We start from the raw sequence: 17,978 nt of genomic DNA, 5'->3' as shown, positions 1-17,978 counted from the left end.
TACATACACTTGAAAATTAATTAATATATTTTAAAGATACGCTCTCTTTGTATGCGATTATTTATTTAAAACAGTCAATTGGATGCACAAAGGAGAATCATCAATTGACAAAAAAAATTTTTAAAGAATGAATTTTTTTGTTTTTTATAATACTCTTATATCAGATATAATCTGTACAACAACTTTGAATGAAAGATCAAAATGATATTATTTAAAAATAATTTAAAACTACATGATATATATATATATAAATTGTTGTTTTAAATTACTTTCAATGCGACGCAATCAAAACAAAGATGAATAATAAAAGAAACTGTACAAAACAAATTCAAACGTTGCTTATCGATTTGACTATCGAATAAACCCTAAGATCACAAAATATTGATTATATACAAACGGTGTAAACATTTATTAATATGATGACGCGTACGTGTATACGTATAAAGTGAAAATATATAGAATTAACTCATTTGCATCAATTAGAATGACGACGGATTTTAAAAATGTTATTTCACAATTTAGAGATCACGAATTGGAATGCTGAGAAGGTGTGAGCCCACCGGTGTGTTCCGGACTGTGTTTTTGTTTTTTCCTCTTTTTCTCCTTTTTCCTTTTCTTTCTTGCTTCTTTCTCTTCGTCGTGTCTTTTCTGTTTTTTATGTTTCTTTTCGTGTGTATCCGAACTGCTGATATCGGTGGTAGCTGTTTCTTGTCCGGTTGGTATTTCACCAGGTTTGTGTTTATGCTTTTTATGTTTGTTCTTATGTTTCTTTTGTGGTGCTTGATTTACATATCTGTATTGCTCGGGTAACTAAAAAAATAGAAAAGAAGAAGGGAAAATTAACAATAGTGAAAATTATTTTCTTCATAATGATAAACAAATAAATAATAAATAATGAATAATGAGATCTTACTGGTCCCGGATGTAATCTAAAACCAGCTAATTGCACACTAGTCAGTGGTAATAATTCTTTACCACCAATTGGAGGTTTCTCTATTACGGACCTTAATGAACTGCGGAATATAAAATTATGAATATAACTAAATTAATTACATGCTGAATAAATAAACATTTATTATCTTACCTATTATCTTGATGACCAGGTGTATCGATATTGCCAGGTAAATTAGGAAGAAACGAAGATAATTGTTCTTTGAGCTTTTTACCGCTAAATTTACTGTAGGAATGTTCTAGACCATAATATGCCATCAAATTCGTTGCTCCAGTAAGTTCACTCTCCCCTAAAAATTAATTCATCCATTAAATAGTTACACACAATTGTAAAAATTATTCATTAAAATTAAATTTTGTAATATTTCAATTGTAGTACAATCAGACCTCCGTCATAAGATTCTTCATATGAATGCTTGTTTTAGAATTGGAAAAGCGAATTTTGATATAGAATTGAAATGAATATTTTTTATAAATATAAACGATGTCTGAAATTTCCCTGGTCAAATAGTGTCAGCGTATTTTATGCACAAAAATAACTTTTTAATAAATCTTTAAATAACCTATGTTTATATAACATTATTTTCTTATTATCTTGGATAAATTACGCTGACATTTCTTGGAAAAACAGTGCCAGAAAAATGTTAGACATATATATATATTAAATGAATATTTTAAATATAAAAACAAATTTTTCTTAGAATTAAGTAAAAACTCTTTTCGGTCAACCTAATCATATATACAATTGTTACCTAAAAGATTCTTGCTGATTTGTAATAAAATCTAATCAAAATGTAAAACTGACATTTGTCTATTTTGTTATACGAATAACACTACTGCCAAACATAGATTAATAAATGACAAACTATAGTAATAGAATAAAATAACTATGATAAAGCAATTAGTAACCGAATAACACAAAACTAAGAAATCAAATCTGAATGCGTACTAAGTGTGTGTTTGAAATTTTGTCAATTTTATTTTAAGAGTACTTAATTGTATATACAATGAGAATAAACAACGAGATCCAATTGTAACCAATAAGGAATGAATAAAAATTGTAATAATACGTATGATTACCAGGTGGTTCCTTCATTAAATAAAAAGGACCACTGTGGACGATGGAAGGATTTTTTCCGAGGGAAATCGTCGTTTTGAGGGTCCCTGTCGAGTCTTGGCGAGAAACAACAGGGGAACGTGCACCCCTCGGTGATGACTTTGGCGAGTACTGCTCCACTTTACTACGAAACTGATCGCCCATCATCCTCCAGCTTTACTTCATCGCACCTCGTCACGATGATTAACAAAATACTCTAAACTAAGAGCACAACCGATCTTAGAAGTTCGATGTGCTCTTTCTCCTTCTCTCTCTCTCACTCTCTCTCTCTCTCCTCTCTCTATCTTTCTCTCACTCTTACTCTCCTTCTTTCACTCTCTCTCTCTCTCTCTCTCTCTCTTTCTTTCTTTCTCACTTTTTCTTCGTTTTTTTACTTGGTAATAGATAACATTCGTATTATAAAAATTCAAGGTCCATTTTTAGGTCAACACTCAACACAAGTTTAATACTTGTCGACTTCATCATTTTCCTAAATTACCCAGATAACGTTTAACATGATCTTTTGGAGTCTCATTTTTAGAAATAAAATTGGTTATATTTCGAAAGTAAATAACATTGTTCTTTTTAATTTAGATTTTATCATAAAGATTTTTTTTCTTTTTATATATATATATATAAATAATTAGAAGTGTTTGAAATAATTAATATACAGTGTACTACGGTTACCGCTATGCTACTTTCATTTTAGTCTCCATCACAACACTAGTTTAGATAGCGTTCGTCGAACTTGACAACAGCGCGCATTCAGTGCCATCTATGCGAAAGAATCGTGAACTCATATATTCAATTACTCTCCTTTTTAATCAAATAATTTTTTTCTTTTCTTTTTTTTTAAATAAAAAACATACACATCCTTATAATTAAAATTCTCTTTCTCTAAAACAAATTGATTATTAAATATATTCTATAAATATGAACAAATATAAATCAATAATGAGCGAAGAAATAATCGATGAATTTTTCAAAATGCTTTTACGAACGTTAGCGGCAAATTCAAATAATAATTTAATGTGACACTGAAATTATTAAATATATTTGATATATATATATGTATATATACTGACAAATATTCGACGAATCTTTCGAAATGTTTTTACGAACACCCGTATTTTCGGTAATGGTAAATTTGAATAATTGATTTAACACGATATTGAAATTATTAAATACATTTGATACATATATCGAAAAATATTCGATCTCTCGATATGCTTTGACGAACATTCGTACTTTTGGCGGCGAATTCAAAAGTCGACTTAACGCGACACCGACCAAACAAATTCGAATAATAAGTTAAACGGTTTACAAATTATCTAATTTAATTACAAATAGATATATACGATAATGAACTATATTTTCATGACTTTTATTTCGTAGACGATACGTAAGTACCGAAATGTATATGTACATTTAAGTGATAATAACGAGCAGTATTTTTTGTTTTATGTACAAGTACACCAAGTTTTATAAACACTAAACATTCGTCACAAATCTTATGCATTAAAGTTTATTTTTTTTTTTTGTTTTTTCTTAATCAATATTATTTCTTCTCTCTTTCTCTTTTTTATTTTATTTTTTATTGTGTGTTGTACCGTTGTCGTGTTCATATTCCTCTTCCTCTTCCTCATCCTCTTCTTCTCTCCTCTTTCTCTTTTAAAGTGCATCATTTTAATAATAATGACACTAATAAAACTATGGTCGTCTAGGGGATTGCACTATCTTCACTGCAAATTCAAGTGAAGCATTTAAAAAAGAAAAATTAAAAAAGAAAAGAATAACAAAAAAAAAATATAAAACAAACATTTGCTAAAAACTATGAAGTTCTAGCTCGTTATTAAGGCGTGCCTTTATTATTATCGTTATTGTTATTATTATTATGATTATTATTATTTTATTATTATTATTATTTTTTTTTTTTTCCATTAACACGTTGACTGTCACGTCACCCATATTCGGGTGACAGTAAAGTTTCCGATCGGGCCGCGTCACCCGTATTGGGGTGACGACTTATTTAACTACTTACGCAGAACGTTCGTATTTGTTTGAAAAGATATTTCGCAGAGTAAGTAACAAAACTATTGAGTATTATTTAATATAAACTATATTTATTAATATAAATGACTTCTGCCCGATCACTAAATTCATTCCATTCGCCAAATTCAATTGTATTTTCGTCGGTATCATCAGTCCTTCTCTGTCTTCATCAATGATCAATTCTTGCAAAATCTCGTCAATTGAATTTTCATTGTATTCAGTATCACTATCATTGCACTGATCGGTATCCGAATCGGAATCAGATGATGTAATTCTATTTACATTCCTATTTCTAGGAAATCTGATTTCTCTTCCTCATCGCTGCTATTTGAATTTGTGTAAGGCTCGTAAAAGCTTTCTTGTTCACTGCTATTTGACTCTCTAACAATTAAGTTTTCCCTTTTCCTTTTCGACATTTCAACGAATTAGAGTAGAGATTTTAAGTTATACCGCTCGTTACTCGGCAAAGAGTCAAACTGATCCTATACAGTGGCGAAATAAGAAACAAATGCGAAGTAATGAAAATAAATGACCGAGCATCATACCACGGAAACAAACGAAGTTATTCTTCGCATTTTTAAAATATTGGTGGGAATACCCAGCACAATACGCTACGTACAGCGGTGGTACGCATGGCCTGAAGAAGATTTCACTGTAAACGCGCGTGGCAGTCAACGTGTTAAAAGGGTTTCATCACTTAAATTTCTAGTAAAAGTGGTGCAACCGGGCCTATATACCGATTTTTGTCCTAATACAAAGTAAGGGCGGTTTCGGGGCGATTTGAGAAGTGGTGTGGAGAGTGGAAATTTGGCACAGATCTCTTTTTTTTTCTCTCTCTTTGAAATATAAAAATGAATATATGGAAGCTAAATCTTTAAAGACGGCGGGCAACAACACATTCTCTTGTTTCTTTTTTTAAAAAGCGTTTTAACATGGAAGGAATTCTTACAATGCTTGAATAGTTTTCTTTTTGTCAAATAACAAACATATATAATACATATATATATATATGTATATTCATGAAAATATTATGTACTCTATCTATCCTGTGAAAAGAAAGCTCCCAGAGTACAGAGATCTTTCGTTCAAAGTTGGATAGTACATATGCATATGTATATACACATATATATTAATGAAAATTTGACAATTAGAAAATTTCGATGTTCTTTTTATCATCGTTATTTAGCAGAACGATATGTGCTATGAAATAGTACGTTAATTATCGATTCCATTATAAACGAAGTGCGTTTATGCAAAGGTATTTTCTTTTTTTTTTTTTTCTCCTTTAGCGATAACTTTACAGTCTGTTCTTGTGTGTATCAATCCTCTCTCACATATACATATATATATATGTCGAAAATTGACATATAGAGTTTGCCAAAAGTTAAGATAATATTACAAATATAATAATAATAATGTAACGGCAATGAATAATAATAATAATTAATTAAGTGATTAATTAATGTATCAATTAATAAACGCGACATTGTGTATAGTACAAATCGTTTTGTTTTCTTTCTTTTTTTTCTTTTCATAGTAGCATTTACTCGGTGTATGTATATGTATATGTTTATATATATATGTATATATTTAGCGAGACATATGCTGTATGTATTTTTATTTATATACCTAAAAACTGTATGTGTCTTTTATGGTCTTATTTTTTTTCCTCTGTATTTTTTTAACTTCCAAATTCTCGCCACGTGTGTTGTGTTTATGTGTATGTATGGTGTAGGACGCATTCGTTCGCATACTTTCTCTTACACACTCACAAAAATTTTCTGGTTTTTTTTTCTCCACATTCTACTTTGTATGCTTCGTTTGTTTGTTCCTTTTTTTTTTTGTTTGTTTGTTCGTTTGACTTTTCTTCCCCCATATGTATTTTTTTTGTTACTTCATTTCTTTTTTTTTTTTTTTTTTTTTCATAAAAATCAAAAGTCTTATAAGTTGGGCACGTACATAATAAAATGATGTGGATCCATAACAAATATATATAGGTGAAATTATATAAAGTCTTATATTTATCATTTACGTATAAATATTGTTAAATATATATATGTATATATATACGTATACATATGTATTATATTCATATGCATATGTATATATATATATAAATATATATATGTATATTAAAAATTTTACTACACATTTCACGATTATTTTACACAGAATTTTCTTTAATAACGCGACTAACTTATCGCGTTTTTTTTAAATATATATACATATATATGTATGAATATATATATATGTATATATACATATATATACATATGTATATATACATGTATATATATATATATATATAGTTTACGTTATATTTTCGTAAAAGTCCCAAAATGATGGAACGGAGAATAAATGTATTTCTCCGTACGATATTACATTCTATTTGGTATGCGAGTTCGCAATGGAAAATAATTCGGTATTATTCTGTCATCTTTTCTTTTTCTCTTCTCTTCTCTTCTCTTTCTTTTTCATTCTCTTTAAAATATTCGCGTCGATTACTGTAACATTACTTATGGCTCTAACTAGCCGCCTTTATTATATTATATAATAATTTTCACACACTCATCATTGTTATAATTATCATCACCACCACCACCATCATCATCATCATCACCATCATAGTCGTCATCGTAATCATAATCATTATTCGATCATTATTTTTTTTAGTATTATAGATATTGTTATTCATCCTCATTATTATTATTATCATCATCATCATCATCATCATCGTTATCGTAATTACCGATTTTACAAATATAATATAATTTACGTGGTAACGCTAACTCTAGTCTCTCGAAGAAAATAATATAGTTCCTCGGTTAGCGTTAGTGTATAAAGAATATACATGAAAAGTGATCATATGTATGTAAGAGACTGGACCAATAGGATTTAATGTAGTTGATATTATTTTCGATATCAACGTACAATAATGTTGCTGCTGCTGTTTGCTTTCTTGTTTGTTTGTTTTCCTTTAGACGGATATATTGTAAGTAATGTACGTTCCTTCTTGATTTGAACGAGAGACGCATAAGGGTAGCAATATCTGCACTCTCTCCGTCCAACGGCAGGATTGTACGGAGACTGGAAAGATGGGCTATACGGATATCTCGTAACTCATATCGTAAACACTTGCTCGATCTGGTGTTGGTGTGGTAGGTCTTTGCGATCTTGGATCGTTAGGAGCAGATACCATTTCCATAGAGTCCGTCATTTCTAATGCTCTAACAAATGACATAGGTCTACGTCTGGTATCGCCAGAAGTAGGTGTTGTTGGCGTTGCCATAACAGCTTTTCTTTTAACTTGCGGCGATTGTTGATGCGGCTGATGGGGTGGGAAGACTGGTACGCCACCTCTCATAGCTGGATGATAAGCTGCTCTTGGAGCAGTTGTATAAGATTGTTGAGTTGGACTAGTTGGATTAGAACGATAATAATCATAAGGTGGTGGTGGTCTTTGAGAAGGAGATTGATGGGTTGCTGCTACTGCTGCTGCTGCTGCCGCTGCTGCTGCTGCTGCGGCTGCTGCTCCCGTGTTTGTCGATGATGATATATTTCCTCCCATTACTTGGTAGCTACCAGGTGAATTATCTTTCCACGTATATGCACCACGCTGTGGCGAACCTGCAAGTTCTCTAATGTTGTCAACGGTATTGTTGGTTCTCGAATAAGAATGATCGGCATGGATAAGCTCGCTTTCCGATAAAAAACGTCGTTGAGGACTATAACCGGTAACAACAGTAACTCCACCGCCACCACCAATTCCAATATTATTTCCCTGTTGTACGTCATAATAGGTTGGTGTTTCTTTCACTCCTATAAAGTCCGGCCGACGTACCTGCGTCGGTGTACCTGGATTAGATCTGTAACATAGATTGACCGTTTCGGTTTCTGAGCCTAATCGGACGATGGTATGTTAAATGAATGTTGATATAATCGACAAATGCACAGTACAGTGAACCAATATTTAATAATATATGCGAGTGCTGAGCATTGTAGCCATACAAATACGGCTCTGGCGAGACATACAGGAGAGAGAGCAGCGCATCATTCCTGTTAAGAAATTAGCATCTATCGAAGGAAAGTAAAACATATAGCGAACCTAAGAAATACATGTAAGTGTACAACGTGCTTGTCGCTTGTGTGTGTTCATGTGGCTATGTGTATATGCGTGTGTTGTTTGAGCGTGTATACATGTTGTGTTTGTACGTGTCGCATGTAAAAGAACTTATTTTGGTATATTTTTTTTTTTTGTTCAAAAAATGTTTTAATTGGGTAAAAATATATATATATATTTTTTTTTKTTTTTTTTTTTTTTTTTTTTTTTTCTTAAAATGCAATCTTTATAAAACCATTATGCAAGAAAGCACAATTTTAAACTACGATATTTCCTCGTGGGATGAAGTTCGTGTTTACCTGCAGTAGGTTGCAACATGATGGCAGAGAGCAGCTCCTTGCAGTTACCACCCCCTGCAGTGGGACACAAACTTATCTATATACCATAGATCTCGTAGTATGTATTCATGCAGAGAGACTAACCTTCTACTATTTTATCGTGAACTACATCGCGCGCACACACACACACAATCGTCTTTTCGACAGGTTGTTCCTTCGAAAGGTTAATCGAAGGAAGGTGAGAAAATAGAGTGAATACGTGTGAGAAAAAGAATGTAGGATAATAGTAATAAGAGCAAGAGTGAGGGTGAGTTTTTTAAAGTGAGAAGAAAAAGAATATAGAAAAGGGGAAATATAATTAGGAGAGTTATATCTTTTTTTTTTTTTTTTTTTAATTTTGTTAAAACTTAAGGTGACGGACGATATAAATATGTTTAATAAGAAAAAAAGAAAAAAAAAAAAACAAATTATCCATTTTATATTGGCAGCGTGCTTGAAAGATGCAATATAACTATTTACTAGTGTGGCGCTTCCCCCTCTTGCTCTCTCTATGTCAAGATCATTTTTGTGCAATGAGAAGAATTTAAAAAGTCTTAGGATCGAGTAAATCAAATTATTTAATTTATTTTTAATTTCAATAATATTAATCAATTTTTATTTCAAAATTAAAGTTATTGATAAGCATTTTTTTTTTTTTTTTGAGGGGAAATTTTTATTAAGATATAAGTAATATTAATAAAACTTTTTGATTTTTCAAAATAAACTTTTGATAAATATCCCCAAGATGGGAGCTCTCTTGTAGACACAACGACGTGTTTAGATCCGATATTATGGCTAAAGAATCTGAGCATACCTGCGTATAGGGCTGGAAATGGCAAGTGGCGTAGGTACTCCGATAACTTTAATACGTTGTTGCATTGTTGGACTAGCACCTCCTTGACCTTGATTTCGTTGAGGAGCAGTAGCAGGAGAACCACTTACTTCCGGTGATAATGGGTCTGGTGTATGACTACGTGATCCATTCATCCCCCTATCGAAAAAATTAGACAAATTATAATAAATGTATTAAACCTTTCTGTAGAGCCTCAGTTTTCATTTATTATCTTTTCTTCTTATTATTATTATTACCTTGGCTTTGGATGAGGACTGCCTCTAGGATAATGAATTGGATGACGATGTTGTGGTGGTTGAGGATGCCTAGGAGATTCATTACTTTCGACGGGTGGCAAAAAGAAATTGCTTTTAGAACCATGTCTTTGCAATGGAGGCGTGGGCTCGCAATCTGCTGATTGAGATGCAGTTGGTTCCATATCTGTATCGGAACCATCACGACCAGGGGATAACTATAAATGATAATTACAATATAGATTTTAGATAATGCGTTTAAATGATTAACAATATTATAATATTATAATATTCATGACAATAATCATACATAGTAAATATTCTGCAGGCAGAGGCATTAGTTAGGATGGGCAGGAATAGATATACAAATAAAATCAACACCTTTCTGCTATTCTGAATTGGAAATTGGTAATGGAAAAGGAATCTTCACTTGTGCTTGTAGTACTCTAAGGACATAAATTACAAGATTAGATGAAATTTTGATAATGAATGTTTCTTTTTTGTTTCAAATATGGAAGAGAACTCACAGCTAAGCATTTGTTGTTTTATAATGAAATATAACATTACGGATAAACATATGCAATGGTAGTTAGATTAATAACCAAGCTTATTAAGCTAAACTTATACAAGTTCAATTACAAACATTTGTAAAAAGAGGAGATGTAGTGGAGTCTAATGTAAATTAAGGAAATTTTCCAACTTGTGTAACGTGTATCACATCTACAGTGTAAAATAAAGCAGCACATCGCACAATAGAACAGCATTAAAAAAAGCATGCCAAGGAAAAGAGAACATTTTGCCTTTTAATAAGTTTTTTCTTTCTGTACAGAAGCGAGAGAAATTTGAATTTCTTTTCTTTTTTTTTTTTGTTCAGCATTGTTGCACTAGCTCTTACCTTATTGTAAGCATTTGAACTGGCATTTCTAACACCATTGCTGCTATCCATGTAGGTTTTTACCTGGTTCTCACTGTCTATGGTTGATATCTCAGATGTACACGCGCCTCGTCGCTTTCCTGAATATTTATCAGGCTTAATTAAACTGTAAAAATAAATAAATAAATAAATAAATAAATTTTGTTTAAAGAACAAACAAAACAAAATATATATATATTTACTTAATACATAATAGTATTTAATTGACAGTATAATATATTACCTTGGGTATTGTGGTCCAAATTGCGTATACCAACAATTTTGTAAACATCCTTTCGAGAAAGGATTGTAACCTCCATTGAACTTGCCTGTTACTTGTTCATTAGTTGTTCGTCCTCTAGAAACAAGTATTATGTGAAAGCCTGTTAATCCAAAAATTGGGAGAAACAGTAATATTATCACACCCATAAGCACAAGCCTATGTTTACGATTAAGGAATATATTAATAATACTTGAAAAAATAAATCTTTCAAGAATTAATTATTATTTGTATCGTTTAAAGGATACGAAATAATTGCGTCAACGTCTCCCAATTGCTTTTGATGTTCCAATATGAAATAAAGACAAAGTCCGAATATACTAATCATATGAAGACTAAGGGACAAAAGGAAGAAGAAAAAAAATCTGTAATTTCTTCTGCCAATGCAATTGTTGACCCACGGGCAGTGATGATCGAATGTCTGTAAATGTAACAAATATATTTATATGCAAGATATCTCAGGATTCATCGATCAAATTGCGAGAGTATAATTTACAAGATTACTGCTCGCAGTTTGGGCGATAAATTTTAGGACACTTTATATATTCATGTATAAAAAATAAAATCTTACTTCGATGCAATGGTTGCAAACACTACAATGAGAACAACGAGGTGGTCTATAAAATTTGCATGTAACACACCATTTCATACGCACAGTAATACCATTGATCTCAACATTCTTATATAATGGAGCTCTAAAATCATCCTCCCTGTCTTCGTCAGGAGGTGCTTAAAAGGAAACATATCGTTAAGTTAAAAATTTATTACAAATACATACGTATCTATAAATTGACTAGTAAGTATCAATGACTCACCATTAAGAATATCAACATACCTTTTGGTATAACACCTGGATCCATAAACGTGGCCAGTGTAAAATTGGTCAGTACAAAGAAAGAGATAACTCCTTGAAAAGCTGGCACCAGGGAACCCCATCGGAGGACATAATATCGACACCTGTTTTGTATGATCAATACCAACATAAATGTATAATTTGTAAATAACAATAAACGTGATCGTCAACGATAACATATATTTTTCAAGAATTTATAGAAAGTAAATAAAAGTAAAAACCGTATATGTAATGATCCGACGAATGACACTCTAGGGATAAACTTGAACACATTACTCACGGGAAACAATAAAAAAGTGTCGTAGCTCCTAATAGAACCGTCCAAGCGAACATTGCTGGTACATATTTTGTTTTCACATCGCATTTCGGCATTCTGCACAATCCAACTTCTAGGTTCACAATAGAAGAATTAATAATGGGCAAGATTTCTGCTACCAGGAAACATGGCCGCGTCCATCGGTGCTACTTGTTTGTAAGTTGCAAGATCTATGATTTACGAGGACTCCCATTTTTTCTCACTTTAGTCATTCGTGATAAGTTCTTAATTACACCTTCCATCACATGAATGTTACTCCGGCAAAAACATTCGTAACGTAATTAATATTTAGTCGCTTATGCTTACAACAATCGTGAACACACCACCTAACTCTCTGTGACATATATATATGTATATGTATACGTATATGTATAACTAGATGTATATAGGACTTATATATATAACGTGAATAGAGAGAATTTTTTCTTCCATTCCATCGCTCTGATTGGTGTGTTCGATAATTCGACGAATCTTATCTTTTAATTATTTCTAACCAAACTTTTCTATTTTTCATGAAAATATTATTTAATCATTAATAATTATTCTTAAAAAATAATTATTTTCAATTATTTTGCAGTTATATTAATTAAATATATAAAAAATTTCATTGGTTTTGAAATCAATTAATCAGTAAAAAATTATAAAATAAAATATAAATATGCGTATTAATGATTTATACGATTGTTATTATTGAATTAATACCATCTTTGTAAATAAATGGTTAAAAAGTTATTGTTTTAATTATTTTGAATCAAACTTGCAATCATGCTATTTCGATTGCAGTCAATAAAAACGAGGCTTTATTTATATAGTAGCCTATCATAGAGCATTTTTATATGTCATTTTCATTTCAACCAATCAGAGCGAAGACATTTTATCTTTACCCAATCATATGTTTGTGCACAATGTATAAGGCTTAATACTATAAAACAATTATTATTAATTTCCGTATATATATATATAATATTTGTATTAAAATCGAATTAATTTCATTTAATGGTAACTTAATCTGAAATATTACAAATAAAAATATATTTTATTTATTTGTAAAATTGTATTAATCGTATTTTAACGAAAGACACATGGACGCGGCCTTGATTGAACGCCGCCATTCACCATTGTTGGCAGGAAGAGAGAGAATGAACTATACACCTTAGCAAGAAGAAGTATTCCTTGGATCTTAAATTAATCAGAGGACGTTAACGAATATTATAATGTAAGTAAAGTTTCGATTAATATGTTTTTTCCTACGATTGCATTTAAAATCATTGAAAATATATAACCTCTATATACTGTATGTATATGTATATACGTATATACGCCATTTGCCGCTTTATGTATAGGGCTAGAAGCCGAAAGGATAGTACAGGTAAAAGCGATTCTGAGGCTACAGATAAGGAAAGTAAAAGAGAGAGGGGTAGAGAAAAGGAAAGAAAGAAACGTGCTGCATCTTCTTCCAGCAGTGGTAGCAGGTATATTTTATCATTTTAATTATTCTATGTTAAGCCTCAAAACATGTAATTATGTTGATACGTATGACCTCGCAGTTCATCGGACAGTAGCTCAGGGTCATCTAGTTCTAGCAGTGGCAGTAGTTCAAGATCCAGTTCATCTTCGAGTACCTCGTCTAGTACTTCTGGAAGCTCGTCTGGAAGCTCCAGAGATAGAGGCCGCAAAAGAAGTCGCAGCAAGAGCGTTGATGCATCCAGACGACATGATAATAAAGAAAAAGAAAGGGAGAAGGATAGAGACAGGGAAAGGGAAAGGGACAGAGATCGAGATAGAGAAAGGGACAGAGATAAGGATAAAAAGAAAAGCAGTAATTCTGTTGTTGATAAACCAAAACCCAAAGGACGCTCCAGGTTATTATATTAATAATCTCTTATATACATTTCATTTCTTTATCGAAGAGTAATGATATTAGTATATCATATGTTACGCATTTATTTATTTCTATTTCTTGTTTAATTTATAGGTCTCCTTCTCCACGACGCAAACGTAGAGAACGCTCACCCATTCCAAGGCCAACAAAGATACATATTGGTCACTTGACCCGAAATGTTACAAAAGAACACATAATGGAAATATTTTCAGCTTATGGTCAAATCAAAATGGTTGACTTCTCAATGGATAAGCTTCACCCTAATCAAGGGCGTGGATTTGCATATGTCGAATTTGAAACAGCCGATGAAGCTGAAAATGCTATGAAACATATGGATGGTGGTAAGATAAACGCTAATGCATTACAAATATTATAAAATAATTGATTCGTTCTCAAATATTAATCGCGAATAATTATTAATTTTAAAGGACAAATCGATGGTCAAGAAATAACAGCTGCACCAGTATTGTTACCAAAACCAAGACCAATACCAATGCGCAGAATGTCACCAGTAATGGGAAGACGTGTACCATTACGATGGGGAGGTGGTAGAAATACTCCTCCACGTTATCGTAGACGTTCGCCGCCGATGAATCGACGCAGAAGTCCTCGCCCACCAAGACGTAGACCCAGAAGTCGTTCTCGAAGTCCACAAAATAATCCACGACATCGACATCGTCGATACACAAGATCCAGTTCGAGCAGTTCTCGATAACGCTTTTCTTGTATATATTAATGTTACGAACTGAATTTTCATCAAAAATGAATTCATCTGATTGGTCGTCTTGGTGTAACGGAAATAAGAAAAAGAAAAAAAAAAAAACATAGATATGCGTAAAAAAACAACAAAAAAAAAGTAAAAATAAATAAATAAGAAACAATAATAAATAAATTGAACGTCTGAAGGTGATTTGTGTTTGCAGAATACTTCTCGAAATATCTGCATTTACAATCATTGATTTTGCACGTTACGAAAATCTTAATAATAATAATAATAATAATATTAATAATAATGATAATGATATAATGATGATTGAACGTTTTATCAGTCACCATGTGTCGTATTGCGTTACTTTTAGAAATATATTGATTTCTCACATGGTTTATGTATTAAAGCACTTCATTGGTATCTGCGAATTATACTCCGGTGAAATTATTTTATGGAAGTTTCTGCAAAAATAATGTAAGAACTTATTCTTATCGTGATGAGTATATTATCTTAACCAATATCACAATATGTAAAATAATATATAATATCTTCTGGAAGAGCTTATCGGAAAATTGCAGAGATTAGAAATGTAAAAGAAGCCACAGTAAGACCGTTGATGCATCCAGATAACAATATATATATATATATATTTTACATATTATCAATGAAAAAAAATACCCTGGTGCCGATGGTAGTGCTCTCATATTTTGTTTGTTACTTTTCTGATTCTTCTCACGTTATATTTAGCAAATATATATATATATATATATATAGAAAGCATAAAATCAGTGTACATCCGATCGTGAAGCATGAAGATGAATATTTTATAAACGACTATAAAGAAAAAGAAAAGAAACAAAAAAATCATAGTAATAATAATAATAATAATAATAATAATAATAATAACAAAATTGTTAACTAAATTAAAAAATATAAGTGTATGATATTATTTATACAATTAATTTCAATTTTTCTCGTACAAATATTTGAATACTTTTTAATATCTAATGGTATGCATAAATTAGTTTGTTTGGTTTCTTTTTTTTTTTTTCTAATGGATGTATTTTCAAAAAGAACGTAGCTTATTATGAATAAGAATAAGATTATAAATTTTCTAACGGTTGTTGTTGTTGTTGTTACTATGTCTGTCCGTCTTTAAGCGTATATTTTTGTCCACAGCAACTTTTTAACGTACGCTTCGTATACGATCAAAACTTATTAACTTCAATGGAACATTTAATTGGTGTAATAGCACACTTTATATTAAAATTTATTTAACGCGCTATCTCCCGTACTGTGAATTTTATTGGAAAATATTTGAAGAAAATTGGCTCGACATTTATTATTGCAAGTAAAAGAATAGAAAAAAAAAAAAATATATTTAATTAAAGCGAGAGAAATTGTGATTTTTCAATAAATGTTTCTTTTTTATAAACATTATTTCCATAGCGGGGTTATTATAACTACTTATATATTTCTTTTTTTGAAATAAAACTTCTTTCGGTGGAAGGATACCAAAAATTTTTAAACGACGCGACAATTGAAATGTTTCAAAGTGTTGAAAGGATTATGTTAATTTGAATGATAAATAGAAACAGGCAAGACTTGTGAAAGTCGGTAGGGAAAATTTAACAAAAGTTTAAACTTCAGTCCCATAAGGATACCATCATCACCACCACGCGCTTTTCATTTATGTTTTTCATTTGAATTGTTTGTTTTTTCCGTATCAGATACGCGCGTTATTTGAATATTTATCAATCGCACGAGAAAAAGAAATAAATGTTAATTGATATATGTATACTTCAGGATTGCAAATGATGATCGATGATATTGATAATGATGACGATAATGATAATGAGATAATGATGACACTGAAAGGATACACAGCTTTGATAGAAACTATGATTATTGAGACCCTTTTACAAAGAATCGATTTTAGAAAAAACCTATTATTCACATAAAAATCGTTTACTTTACGATACTTCTTTTTTTTTTTTCATTTTTTTCTTGTTTACCCCCTTTTTCAATATACTTCGTGGATATCTACAAGAGAACGGAAACTCGTTATATTTGCATTTCGCATTTGTTGCGACACTTGCATCGATGTAAAATTATCTACATATTTTAATATTAATCCATTGTTTTTTTTCTTTCCTTCTTACGTTCTTATATGATGGTCATTTATATTATTATATAATGTACACTTTTATATACGTGGGGAAACTTTACAGTAGAAACGAAGTGCCCTTTGTTTATCTCTTTTTTTTTTTCTTTTTTTATTCGATACTAGTAATGTGTGTTTACGAAAAAAGGTAAAAAATGTTTTTTTTTTTTTTTTATACTCGCATTCTATTTCTTTTTTTCTTTTCTTTAGAAGAACCGGTGTGTGCGTGTTGTTGTTGTGTATATGTGTGTTTGTATCAATTGATATACCCACAAATAATTTTAAAACATAAAAATAAATATATATATATATATATATATATATAAACACGTTTGCTATCACTCTAAAGAGAATAAATTTTAATTGAAGCTTAGAAAATTATTTATAATAATAAATATATGATGATCCTAGGCTTGCAATGGAAATTGATGCATTACAGATATGCAACAGGACATGTAACGTACATGTTCATACATTTATAAATATATTTACTTTATTTTTATATGTTTCAAAACGTTTTGAGGATTATTAATAAGAAAAAACAAAAAAACAAAAAAGAAAAAGAATAAGAAAGAAAATGATCAGATGGGGAAGGGAAAGGTCTGATATTTTGTAAATGTTTTTTTTCCCTCTGTATATCTATGGTATGTACGTATGTATGTATGTATGCGTGTAAGTTAAAAGAAAAAATTTTAATAAAAATAAATACGTGATATATATAATGAAAAATTAAATGAACAGATTAAAATAATATTAATAGAGATCACCAGTTTTCCTATAGAAAGGAAATTACAACGTCGTAATCGTGTTTTTTAACGATGATTAATTAACTTAAAATAAAAGAAATAAGAAAAAAAGAAATGAAAAGAAAAGAAAAAGAAAAAAAATAGTATAAGCTATTTGGAGATCCGTGAGTGATCATAAAAAGAAATTATTATTTTTGCGCTTTTATATAAAGCACTTTGGCACGGATAAATTATGATATAAGTTTCACACAGATCTCAAAAAAAAAAATGGATGTGAATTTGACATTCGATAGAAATTTTAAAAAAATCCTGTGATATTTCCTATTTTAATCATTTTCTAATTTTCCTTTTTTTCTTTTCATTCTCGTTGCTTATTTTCTTCTTTTCTTTCTTTCTTTCTTTCTTTTACTCGTTTTGTCATATATGGTCGCATTAATATCGTACATGAGATTTTCATGATATTTTCCTTTTATTATTATTATTATATATTTTT

At 30.6% G+C, this 17,978-nt stretch overlaps 3 protein-coding genes across 3 annotated transcripts; 1 reads left to right on the top strand and 2 right to left on the bottom strand.

The window, feature by feature from the left end:
- Positions 1-381: 381 nt before the first annotated feature.
- On the bottom strand, positions 382-2,878 carry LOC106790242 (mediator of RNA polymerase II transcription subunit 19). The gene is made up of 4 exons (XM_014755008.1): positions 2,032-2,878; positions 1,085-1,241; positions 914-1,013; positions 382-810 (listed from the first exon to the last, which is right to left on the bottom strand). Exons 1-4 carry the CDS (start codon positions 2,213-2,215, stop codon positions 526-528), a joined length of 726 nt encoding a protein of 241 aa, XP_014610494.1. The 5' UTR covers positions 2,216-2,878; the 3' UTR covers positions 382-525.
- Positions 2,879-6,784: 3,906 nt separating this feature from the next.
- On the bottom strand, positions 6,785-12,336 carry LOC106790241 (palmitoyltransferase ZDHHC5). Its single transcript, XM_014755007.1, has 9 exons — positions 11,949-12,336; positions 11,651-11,772; positions 11,387-11,544; positions 11,064-11,236; positions 10,780-10,974; positions 10,518-10,662; positions 9,626-9,840; positions 9,351-9,527; positions 6,785-7,965 (listed from the first exon to the last, which is right to left on the bottom strand). Exons 1-9 carry the CDS (start codon positions 12,038-12,040, stop codon positions 7,200-7,202), a joined length of 2,043 nt encoding a protein of 680 aa, XP_014610493.1. The 5' UTR covers positions 12,041-12,336; the 3' UTR covers positions 6,785-7,199.
- A 712-nt stretch (positions 12,337-13,048) lies between these two features.
- Positions 13,049-15,229, top strand: LOC106790227 (RNA-binding protein with serine-rich domain 1-B-like). The gene is made up of 5 exons (XM_014754984.1): positions 13,049-13,200; positions 13,328-13,456; positions 13,532-13,846; positions 13,960-14,207; positions 14,295-15,229. Coding segments are annotated over exons 1-5 (981 nt in total). The 5' UTR covers positions 13,049-13,198; the 3' UTR covers positions 14,582-15,229.
- Positions 15,230-17,978: the final 2,749 nt, after the last annotated feature.

The sequence above is a fragment of the Polistes canadensis genome, unplaced genomic scaffold (genome assembly GCF_001313835.1).
Source record: "Polistes canadensis isolate GaletaPanama2010 unplaced genomic scaffold, ASM131383v1 scaffold_225, whole genome shotgun sequence".
Taxonomy (NCBI): Eukaryota; Metazoa; Arthropoda; class Insecta; order Hymenoptera; family Vespidae; genus Polistes; species Polistes canadensis.
The sequence above is the reverse complement of the archived record's forward strand: the minus strand, read 5'-3'. Positions and strand labels throughout refer to the sequence as shown.

Excerpts from the sequence above, each read along its gene's own strand:
- LOC106790227 (XM_014754984.1), top strand. Across the intron at positions 13,457-13,531 it reads TCTTCCAGCAGTGGTAGCAG|TTCATCGGACAGTAGCTCAG; the intron begins GTATATTTTATC and ends ATGACCTCGCAG. Across the intron at positions 13,847-13,959 it reads AAACCCAAAGGACGCTCCAG|GTCTCCTTCTCCACGACGCA; the intron begins GTTATTATATTA and ends TTTAATTTATAG.
- LOC106790241 (XM_014755007.1), bottom strand. The coding sequence starts at position 12,040 with ATGCCGAAATGCGATGTGAAAACAAAATATGTACCAGCAATGTTCGCT. Across the intron at positions 11,545-11,650 it reads TCCAGGTGTTATACCAAAAG|CACCTCCTGACGAAGACAGG; the intron begins GTATGTTGATAT and ends TTTCCTTTTAAG. Across the intron at positions 9,528-9,625 it reads AGTCCTCATCCAAAGCCAAG|GGGGATGAATGGATCACGTA; the intron begins GTAATAATAATA and ends TTTTTTCGATAG.
- LOC106790242 (XM_014755008.1), bottom strand. The coding sequence starts at position 2,215 with ATGATGGGCGATCAGTTTCGTAGTAAAGTGGAGCAGTACTCGCCAAAG. Across the intron at positions 1,242-2,031 it reads TTTAATGAAGGAACCACCTG|GGGAGAGTGAACTTACTGGA; the intron begins GTAATCATACGT and ends ATTAATTTTTAG. Across the intron at positions 1,014-1,084 it reads CCTGGTCATCAAGATAATAG|TTCATTAAGGTCCGTAATAG; the intron begins GTAAGATAATAA and ends TATATTCCGCAG.